General features: G+C 35.1%; 1 protein-coding gene across 1 annotated transcript in view; it reads right to left on the bottom strand.

Moving 5' to 3' along the window:
• LOC123546378 (cytoplasmic dynein 2 intermediate chain 2-like) overlaps positions 1-12154 on the bottom strand; it is a 25221-nt gene extending 13067 nt beyond the window's left edge. The window contains exons 1-5 of the mRNA XM_045332595.2: positions 11937-12154; positions 5731-5815; positions 4377-4515; positions 1495-1627; positions 704-885 (exon numbers count right to left, since the gene is read on the bottom strand). Of these exons, the coding sequence (XP_045188530.2) occupies positions 704-885; positions 1495-1627; positions 4377-4515; positions 5731-5815; positions 11937-11995 (598 nt within the window). The 5' untranslated portion in view covers positions 11996-12154. The remainder of the gene's footprint in view (positions 1-703; positions 886-1494; positions 1628-4376; positions 4516-5730; positions 5816-11936) is intronic.

Below are 12154 nucleotides of genomic sequence, written 5' to 3'. Positions count from 1 at the left end.
AACACAAAAGTGTGTCTAAGTTTCTTGTTAGCTATGCTATATTTCAAACTGCGAGCAAACTGCAAACTCAGCATAAAATTGGACTGGTTTACTTTTAAATTATAAAGGATATGTTCTTTATGATGTATCGCTAATTTTAACGTTTGCACACAGATGTGGTGTGATTTTCTAATTATTTATGATATAAGCGATACTGCAATAAACGGCATAATTACAATTTACAGAGATCACGATTTTGCAAACACGCGTTACCTGTCAGGGGTCATAACTGACCATTGTGCATCAATTCACACCTTCGTGTTTGTATAATCTGGGTAACTGATCAAAAAGATGATAGGTAGACATTTTGGTGTCGTTTAAACAGCTACGTTAACATTGACGTGTTTCTAGTCTTTTTTTTCCTTTTTTTTTGAGTATTCGATTACTAAATTTCGTAATCGATACTTGGAACACCGAGCGGGTACTTGGTTAACCGGTTAACCGTTGCCATCCCTAGTACTAAGGCAGTAGTTACAAATGGTCAAAAGGGTATAATTAAAATATGTACTGTGTTATTTTTTTCTGGAATGCAAAATTCTTCCTTATTCAAAAACAAACAATAATCATGTTAACCTTAACCCTGTAAAACATTTTAACAATAATTGTGTTAATTTTAAAGCTTAAAAAAAACTTGTAAAATGTAGTGTTTGTCACTATGACTCACCATTGAAGTTTCCCCCTGCAATAATGGCAGGATTTTTGGGATGGAAAGCTAGGCACATGAGACAGCTATCTAACTCTATAGTGGTGTCTGGTTTATCCTCCTTGATGCTACTACGATCCAAGTTCCATGTGCACATAGCTGTGTGATGAGTACACCAGTCCTCGTGCTCCACTTGTCCAAATCTATTTATCCGTCAAGGTGCAATAATTTTGTAAAAATCTGGCACACTGGCCTTCCAATCCTGAGGTCGGGGGTTCGACACCCCGCAGCTACTCAGGAATTTTCAGAAACACTTTTCAGTGTTTCCCAACCAACTAGAGCTGTACTGGTCAGGAACCCAGGCAATCCTTGCATGTATCAGTGCTATACACCGGGCACGTTAAAGAACCAGGCTGTCTATTCGCAACGAGCTAGGCTAAGTTAGCCGGACATGCCTGTATCTGATTTCTGATCTCTCTGTCGTGGGGGCTTTGTCTCACTCTGTCCCTCTGGTCAGATCGCTCTGTGTCTGTACTAGTAGAGGATGCATTATGCACCCTGTGTGACTGCATTTGAACTATGTATAGCGCTTTTGAATGTGAAATTGATCATGAAAAGAGCGCTTTATAAATCTGGTATAATAATAATAATAATCTGTTATTCAATTTTCTTTAAAATAAATTATTGTAAAACCCTAATTGCATATTTCACAGTAAAATCTATAAAGAAGTAGTTATGTCAACTTGACAAACCTCTTTCAAAAAATTGAAAGGATTTTATGATTCACCATACAATTAAAGCAGAAAGGATACGAAGCTGCCACAACAGAACCAGTAGAGTTCCAGGAGAGATCTGTCACCTGGAACTTGCCATTAAGGCCAGGGTTTGTCAAGGTATGGATACAGCTCACTCCTGATTTGTCTTCATCCCAACCAACATCAAAGTCTGCAATATTATATACTACAATGAATCATACCATTAGACAAAGTGGTACCTCTGATAATAATCAAACAGCATTCTTTAGTGATTCAGCAGAAACCATTTCAGTATTAAAGTCACTGTGACCTTGACTTTTAGTCTACTGACCCCTAAAACAATGAATCATCTACTGATCACATGCAATCATCCTATGAAGACTGACCAATGTAGGATCAAGCATTCTTTACTTACTGGTCGAAAATCAAATGGTCTACCAACCAACAATGAGCAAAAAAATATACTACCACTTCTTTGAAGAGAGGCCTAATAATTGAAAAAAAATTCTGTTTTGATGTCATTGTTTAATATCCCTCTCTCTGCAAAAAAGCTAAGCATTTTTCAGATTCCATAAAAATCCCTGTTTCATCTTTGTATCAACTCATCACTAAGATTTATATTGATTTGTTACTAATACCCTGTTCATACTATAGTTTAAATGTGGTTTAAAACAGACTTATTTTTTCATCCACTTTGAGTCCCCACACAATGTTGATTAGAATGTGAATGAAAGAGGTGTCTGTAAAACAGCCAATGCTTGACTCTTCAAACTGTTGTCCCAGAAACAGAAATATTACCCTAAATGTTAAAATATAGTTTCAATCAAGTATCTGCATTAGTTTTGGAGATAGTAACTTGCATGCAAAAAAATAACCAGAAGTTTTTTAAGTTCAAAAGGGTATGTAATTTTGCAAAATACATGTCAGAGTTTTGGGACTTGATACTATTACCTAGTTTTATAAGCCCAAAGAAATGTGTGAAGTTTCAATTCAATATTTGCATTAGTTTTTGAGATAGTAACTTGCATGCAAAACTTTATCCAGGATTTTTTTAAGTCCAAAAAGTGGCACAATTTGGCCAAAATGCATGTCAGAGTTATGCGACTGGATGCTATCACCTAGATTTATAACCCTGAAGACACATGTGAAGTTTCAAATCAATATCTGCCTGCATTAATTTTAGAGAAAATAACTTGCATGCAAAACTTTATCCAGGATATTTTAATTCCAAAAGGGTCATAGTTATGGGACTTGACCCAGTGAGGTTAGTATTTGACCTAGAAAAAGAAAAAATAAGTTTCAAAGTTATATGCCTTTAAATGATAGCTATGCATACTTGCATGCAAAACCTTAATCAAAATGTGACTCGGACACCGACATCAGGGTGAGTAGTATAGCTAGACTATTCTTCAGATAGTTGAGTTAAAACAATGTAACATTAAAAACACCTCCAGATGACACAATTTCAAACTTCTGAGATTTTGTTGAGGCAAACATTCTAAAGGTTCATGAAGAATGAGATAAAACTGTTATCTCTGGGGCTGGCAGACACAGTGATATCAACAACAGCTCACCTGCACATACCATGCATAAAAAGAAGAACAATATATTATTACATGTTTGACATCACGAGAGTGTAATAAAGCTTTGACGATGACGTTGTTTATTTATAGGAGACGTTGGTATAATTTACTTGGTCTAGAATAGGTAAAGAAAGAAGAATTTTGATGTTTCAACAAGAAAAGCTAACATGTGATAAGAAGAATATTACATTTGTGTCTTTCCACATTGAATTCATTAAACTCATTGAATAAAATTGATTAAGTGCTCAGCAGAGCCTCACATTTTGTTATTTTATTCAACTTGATTATAAATTCAATATGACAAGAGCACCGCCTTGTGGGTGCTGACGCTCATCTGATTTTTTTTGTGTAATAGAAATATGTCCTACCCATGATTTTATAAGTCTAAAAAGGGCCATCATTCTTGCAAAAAGCAGGATAGAGTTATGTTTCTTGATGTTCAGTGTCCACTTATGATGGTGAAAAACTGTTGCAAGTTTTAAAGCAATAGCTTTGACAGTTTATGAGAAAAGTTCACTTAAACATAATACTCAACCAAGAAAATGATTTTCTAAGTCCAAAAGGGGCAATAATTATTGCAAAAAGCAGGATGGAGTTATGTTGCTTGCTGTACAGGGTCAGCTTATGATGGTCAACAAGTGTTGCAAGTTTCAAAGCAATAGCTTTGATAGTTTAAGAGAAAAAGTTGACCTAAACATAAAACTTAACCAAGAAATCTGATATTTTCTAAGTCCAAAAGGGGCCATAAATCTTGCAAAAAGCAGGATGGAGTTATGTTTCTTGCTGTACAGGGTAAACTTATGATGGTGAACAAGTGTTGCAAGTTTTAAAGCAATAGCTTTGATAGTTTAGGATAAAAGCTGACCTAAACATAAAACTTAACCAAGAAAACTGATTTTCTAAGTCCAAAAGGGGCAATAGTTCTTGCAAAAAGCAAGATGGAGTTATGTTTCTTGATGTACAGGGTCTGCTTATGATGGTGAACAAGTATTCCAAGTTTCAAAGCAATAGCTTTGATAGTTTAGGAGAAAAGTTGAACTAAACATAAAACTTAACCAAGAAATCTGATATTTTCTAAGTACAAAAGGGGCCATAAATCTTGCAAAAAGCAAGATGGAGTTATGTTTCTGGCTATACAGGGTCAGCTTATGATGGTGAACAAGTATTCCAAGTTTCAAAGCAATAGCTTTGATAGTTTAGGAGAAAAGCTGACCTAAACATAAAACTTAACCAGGAAACGCTGACGCAGACGCCGACAACCGCTCAAGTGATGACAATAACTCATCATTTTTTTCAAAAAATCAGATGAGCTAAAAAGACACTCATGTAATATCCTCTATATACTGAACAACCTACCATCAAAAGCTCTACTTCTGAGATTATTTATCAGCTGTTTTGATACATAAGGTTCTGTTCTACGTAAGAATTCTAACAGTCTGCCAGAACTATCTTCTGCCAATCTCAGCTTCCTCTTTGGTTCTTCATCTGTCTGGACCTACAAGAAATGTGAAACTATGGTATATATTTTTACTACACATTTATTCTCATTTTATTGTAGTAATTGTTGCTAATCTATATCCTAGGTTTTATTTACATGTATATAATCTTACTGTCATATCTCTGTGTTCAATACTTTAACCTTTAGCTTGCTGCCAGCAACTGTTCTGCCTTTGCGACCAGGCTGTTAGTAAATTTTCAGTGAACACCCCTTCTAATAATAAATGGTATTGCAGAGCTCCAGATAAGCTGCATATTTACGTATTTACGCAATTAAAGTTGCAGAAAACCCAACTGAATTAGTATGTAGTGTGCATACTGAAACGCAATTCAAATTCCTAATACCCGGTCCATTAAAAATAGCCCATCGCATTTTCTGTTTTATAGAACAGGTACAAGATTTTAATGTTTGACAACAGACTGGTTATACGTTAAGGCAGAACAGGTTGCTATTTATCAGAAAAATCACAGGGCCATTCAGTCTGAGCGGTGTTATTTGGATGCTTTGTAATAATTAGGCCGATAAAATAGCCATTTCTAGTATTTAAAGAGGTCGCAGAAAAAACATTGTTGCAGCACAAACAAACAAAATAGAAGGATACTTTTTGTTCAACAAAGACAGTTATCTGTTTGTGATAAAATAATAGTGTCACTGATACTGGCCGACTTCTTAAAGGGAGAGCACATATTGCGGTGAACACATCGTTCAGGATACCATATTGTAAATTTGTGGATGAATTGATCTCCGAGCCTGACTGTATTAAAAGTGCAAAACACACGATGGTACAAAAGTCTCCCAGAAAACATTAAACGTTAACCCAATTGGTTTTAGCAAATACCCAATTACTTCTGAAAAGACTGGTAAATAATATTATTTTTACTCAATTCAGATTTCCAATACTCAATTAAAACAAAGTGATGGGTAAATACCCAACTGCACCAAAAGCTTATCTTGAGCTCTCGTATTGCCCAAATTGAATGATGGACCAGTCCATTTTAGAAATTTAGCAGGCTAAATGTTAAAATAATAATTTTTCCATGTTCTCGACTTTAGCAAATAATTATATTGTTCCAAATTGTTTCTTTGACCTAACTCTTCACAAGCTTGGCCAAACTACAGATGCACTTAAAGAACAATTCTACATCAATATGAAATAGAAAATCTGGCATAATTTCAATGTCTAAGTGTATGAATATAGAGCAACGTATATACCCCTTCATCCCTGTATTTATATGACTGTGCAGACTGGTCACACACTTGTAGTTCTACTGTCTGGGTCTGCTGATCATCTAGATATCTACAGATACATAATAAAAACACATATCAAACTCGAGAGGCATGTTAAAAAGTTATAAATACAAATCAAATATACAAGCATACTAAAATTCACCTTGGGACGACGCCGATGATAAAATTGAGTCGTTTATGTTCAATACAATTTGTAAACATCTGGTAAACAAGACAAATGGTTCATGATTTAAATATTAGGATATGGATGATGTGAATGCGAATACAGATCTTTTTGTATTACTGAAACAATGTGTGTTAAAATTGACATATTAATTGAAGAGAATAGCAATTTATTGCTGATTTGCCCGAAAAAATCGGAGGTATCTAATTCCCTCTGCTTCTGGTCAGTCTTCATGTTGGGAATTTTAGTTCTAGTCTTATACATCAAATTAGTCCAAATGATAGGACATTTCAGGACAGTGTGATCATTTTAACGAGAAAGGCTAACGCCAGATATTTTCACTATTAGCACCAGATCTACAAAATGTACAACTTCTATTACTAACACTGCATCAGTTTCTATTTTTCCCAAAATCTTTAATTTACACCACATTTTACCTGAATCGGTTCTATCCCAAAAACCTTTAAAAAAATCCCTGTGTGAACAATAACACCTCTCTAAAGCAACCAAAATATGTGTCCCCATCAGATGTTGCTTTGCAGAGGTTATACTGTAGTGTTAAAACACGGTTTTGCTATGAATTAATTTCCCCCAACAAGAAGCGAACCTGCGGCAATGGCAAAAAAAAAAAAATGTCACACCAGGGCGGAACTTGACTTAGGATGCAGATGTACTATAATTAATCTGTTATAAGTATTGATGATATGATTTGTGTCTCAGCTTTGTAAATCAGCTGCAAAACACCTTACATGTACATACTCTTTGGATGAGGATATTGTCATTTTAAAGTAAGCTGTCTTCATTGTATTGATTCATTGAAATTTTCAAAATGTGTTGATATTATAAATATAATAAATATCAATTAACACAAAAATACTTGTGTTATGATCAATACATTTGCTAAGTTCATTTCAAAAGGCTAATTTTTAAGATATTGGTTCTGGTTTGCGGGAATGAAACAAGTAGCCTTACTCATTCAGCTTAACGGGATGGCTAATTTTATGATCGGATATCTTACACTTGCCATCCCTTAGTTGTGATAGGTCAGCTATGGTCAAATGTTATCATGTTATCCCATTAACATTCTATCATTTGGACGGGACACCTGCACTTTACCAGTACGCACATTCAATGTGTTTATTCTTATGGGGGCTATTGCCCCTCAAACCTGATTTTTCTTTTTTGTTTAGTATTGAATAGATTATTGATACAATTTATTTAAGAAATAAAGTGTAACAAGCACACCCTGCCTTTTAAAATTCTAGCTGGAAGTGCATACTGGTAAAGCGGATCCTAGCCATTAAAACTAACCCCAAACACAGGTACCCTGCGGCTGGACATATAGCCACCATGATTTGACATTATTTCTCCTATTTCAAATTCTTTTCATATATGGACTTGTCATCAAATAACCCAAAACTTTTGATTAAAATTATTCTTAAAATAACCATAATTTGCCAATGATACTAAAAAGATGACAAGGTAGCTCTCAGTCTCTATGTTTTCAACCAACAGAAGTGGACTGAGTCTGGTCTGGCAGTGTAAACGCACAGGTATGCCATGAATATAGCTCTTTTTACCTATCCTTGTGGATTTCATCATCAGTGGCATATATTTGATGCCTCTTAAATACTTCTGTAATCATAGCCTATCCTCATAGGGTTGTCTAGGAATAGGGAACTTCTGTAATCCTAGAATCGGAGGCTAGGATTATGGTACCGTAATCGTAGCCACTGCCTTTTTAAAATATTGTTGGCAAATTGTGAATATATTAAAGAAGCATTTAAAACAAAAGGTGTGGGTTACCAAATGTACAGAATTTCAAATAGGAGAAATAATGTCAACTCACAGCAGGTAGACAACACAGTGACTTTATGTCCAGCCGCAGACTACCTGTGACTCCAATTGTCTGTAGTGCCAGAAGTCTCAGTCTTGTATTTTGGTGAGAAAATCATCTACCCAGAGTAGGACTCTAACCTACGACCCCCTGCTTGCAATCAGGTGCTCTACCAACTGAGCTAACCAGACTCCCTGGTTTACCAGAAGCCTCGAATCACTCCTCCTCACTTTAATTTTGAAGGCTTTTAAAACCTTATTGTGGAACCACAGAGCGAGGCATCAACTGTTCAGCTTCCAACAGAGTATAGCCTCTACAAATACTATATAACTGGCTACATAGCCTTCCTTTACAGTGGAACCACAGAGCGAGGCATCAACTGTTCAACTGTTCAGCTTCCAACAGAGTATAGCCCCTGCAAACTGCATGCTCTACATAAACTGGCCACTGTAGCCCGCACTTTCCAATTTACCTCATCGCCAATGTTGTATCATCTACCCAGTGTAGGACTTGAACCTACGACCCCTGCTTGCAAGTCAGGTGCTCTAGCAACTGAGCTAACTGAGCTCCCGGTTTAACTCATTCTGCCCGCACGACGCATTAATGTGTCGACCAGTTGTTATATGAATACTGCGTGCCGCTTCTAGGCGGTGTTGTTATCTACATCTGGAAACCGCACGCCACGTACATGTGTCTTTACAGTAATAGCTCTGAATTCCGCATGACGCATTCAGTCGTCACATTTCAACTGGTCTTAAATAAAATCTTTTAATTCTTTCTAACAAGTTGGACCAATCATTTTTTTGTTGCGTAACATTTTTAAAACATAAATAAAATCGGATGTTGTGAAAAAATAAATGCTTTCGTTGAAGAAAGTTGTAAAAGCGAGCGTCGTTCGAGTTAAAATTTGTGATTTCTCGAAGCCTGGAAATTACGGATGATTCTTTATATGATCGAAACATAAAAAAAATGAATGAATAAATAAATAGATACCAACAAATATTCATTGAGAAATGACAGTTGAAATAATGCAACCCAAAAACATATACTTTTTCGCTTGTTGCTATGCGGCAAATAATGCCATCTGCGGGATCAAACAATTTTACGGCTAAATGAGTTTATTCTCATTATTGTCATTCTTACGTTTTATTACAATAAAATTATCATTAAACATTGTGTCAGAATTTCATTTAAATCTGTCAAATTCTAGCAGAGATAAGTATAAAAACCCAGCTATGAAGCTAGAAAAGGTGTTGTGTATATTCTTTATAAGTACGGTTCTAAACATTTGAGTGCGGAAAAAATTTTGATTATAAATGATCGGGTATTGTTATAAAAATACATGTCAGTAAAGACAGACGTACATAATTACTGCACAAAAATAACGTGTAAGTATCATACCGAAATGCAAAACAAAAATTTCATCGAATTATTTTACACTTTCATACCGCGTGAACATTGTCACAACTTTACGTCGTGACAACGCACACAACACTGCGTGAACAAAACTGAAGAATTGTGGATTATATCATTGAAAAGAAAAGAACTAAGATATTTCTTTTACATGTAAGATTAAACTATCTTCAACTCATGCACACCAGATCTTTAATTTTTACCTATGCAATATAACAATGCTCATGTGTGTATATAAAAAAAAACAACAAAAAAATATCTTCATTGGTATCTATCTATTATTCATCTATTTACTTTGTTGTTAAACTTCGAGACTGCCTCTTGATCTATAGAATGAAGTGTTAATAATAACTCAATTATTGAGACAGCTTGTTTGTGATACTTTAGAAACTCCACAAAATTGTTTCAAAATTCAAATTTTCATAAAGTACATGTACATGTTTTCTTAAAATTAGCCCAAAATAATCTCATTTTCAGCACAATAATTTCCGTCTAAAATAGCTAAAATATTCATTTTATTACATCTTCATACTAAACACATACGCTATTTTTTATGAGAAATAACTTTATTTGGATGCGTTTCGATTGCCTGGGTGCGTATAAATGAGTAAAATCAGTGTTAGAAAATGACAATATTATGTATTTAAAATTATTTTTAAGAATTGTTCATATTTGTTGTTTAAATATGTGCATGATAAAATTTAGCATTTTATAAATGTTGTTTAGCCAAAACAAAATCTGATGAGAGAATACGGTCATTTGTTTTGTGTCTTTAATTCAACAGTCTGTTGAAATGACTGTACTACAATGCTGCATGAAATTAACTTTGTTGCGTAGCTACTTCAATTTACTTACAAAGAGTGCAAATTCCATACCTATTAGCACATATTTGATGTCATATGTCACTAATTAACAACGCTATCCCAAGCAAAACCTATAAAATCAATGTTATCTCTCAAAACATCTCTCGGTATTCAGGGTAGATTAGCTTATCAGCCTCCTAGGTGGCTGAAAGATAAATATCAGTAGAGTAGAAGTGGAGATAACGCTTTAGGGCAGAATGAGTAAAAGCCTCGAATCACTACAATCTTTTAAATTCAATGCAAAGTACAATCAACATTTCCATGAAAACACTTAATGAATTTTCATATGCAATACACAGATATAAAACAGTTATCATAAAGATGATGATATTAGTCCAAATAATTGTACTCGAGAGTTGAATATCGTTATATTATTTTGACTTGTCGATATCCGCCTCTGAGTACAAACCAGAAAAGGTAAAGAATGTGATAGCACTGTCCTCTTCTTTGTGTAAGTAACACCCAATGGAATCCGTTGGGTGGGAATTATGTTATAATAATGCAACGGATAAAAAAAAGAAATACATACATAGAAAGCCTGTAATTTTTCCTTTTCAGTGATGTATATATTACCGAGATTTCTTGAGAAAAATTCAAACTATGGCAGTTAAAAAAATGCCAAGGTTTAACACGAGTGTACTACATATTGGAAAATGGCCGATCACCGGTAAACACATTACTACACGAAGCGTTTTCATTGGTCACACCTCTGACCGCCATTACATGAATACGATTGAAACGTTAGAGGTTTAAATTTTTTACAACAGAAATTCTTGATAAATATGTCCTGTTCTTATGTCTTTTATTTACTATTTATGATTTAAAACAACAGGTAAGCAGTTAGGTCTAAAATCGTGACAACTGATAAATCGTAATTACAATTGACCACAGTTTCCACCACAGTTTTGATTGTTTCTGGTTGAGACCTCTAGGTAGACAGCGTAAAATATCAAAATGTAAAATCGGTCTGCCCGAGGTCTCATTATTTAGACTAAAGAATTGTACGCCCTTGAAAAGTGGGAACAGGACTGGTCAATGGAATTCAATCCAGACAAGTGTGAGGTGCTGAGAATTACTCGCAAACGAAACCCTGTCATGTTTCCTTACACCCTGCATGACAAGGAACTGAAATCTACCGATACCGCTAAATACTTAGGTGTTACACTAACTAAAGACTTAAACTGGTCTGAACATATTAATACTATTTCCTCTAAAGCAAACAACTCTCTTAAATTCATCAAAAGAAATGTTCAGACAACAAACAAAAAGGTCAAAGAGAAAGCCTATAACACCTATGTCCGTCCACAACTCGAGTATTGCTCATCCATCTGGCACCCCTGGCAAAAGTCCCTCTCATACAAAGTCGAAAAAGTGCAAAGATCAGCTGCACGGTTTATCTTTAACGACTATAACTATACAAGCAGTGTAACCCAGATGATTAACACCCTAAACTGGCAAACTTTAGAACAACGGCGCATACAATCTTCTCTCATCTATTTTTACAAAATCCGAACAAATCATGTATGCGTCGACCATAACCATCTAACTCCGACCAGAAACCTGAACTACCTAATTCCACAGTCCCGTACTCAATACCACATGAATTCCTTCTTTCCCCGTACAATCAGACTATGGAATGGCCTTCCCCAATATGTACAGTCCAGCCCCAGCCTCAACATATTTGCTGAGCGGCTGGCCACTGTACATCTGCAGTAACTTCCTTCACTATGTTTTTTAACTTAGCACCTGTAGTAATTTTTATTCTTTGCACCTAAAGAGTTTTCTCATTTTTAACACTGCCCAGACAAGCGCCTTCCAGTCATAATCGTTAATGATTGTTGGAAGTATCATGTAGATGTAGATGTAGATGATGATATATGTTCGACGATTTTACCTCTCTTTTTTCCAAGTTGATGTGAAGTTTACTCCGTCTAGTAATTCATCTGTAAACATTTTTCAGAGGAAGTTCTTCAAAATCAGGAGGACTTTAGGTCTGTTTATGTTTTCCTTAAAAATGACGGCGTTATCGCACTGGCATTAACAATTATAACCCAGAATAAATACCTAGATACTCAACTGTTTACATGTTATTTGAGGAATGGATAAATCTGT

The sequence above is a fragment of the Mercenaria mercenaria genome, chromosome 9 (assembly GCF_021730395.1).
Source record: "Mercenaria mercenaria strain notata chromosome 9, MADL_Memer_1, whole genome shotgun sequence".
NCBI classification, from domain to species: domain Eukaryota; kingdom Metazoa; phylum Mollusca; class Bivalvia; order Venerida; family Veneridae; genus Mercenaria; species Mercenaria mercenaria.
Note: the sequence above shows the minus strand (reverse complement) of the source record. Positions and strands in the feature narration are given on the sequence as shown.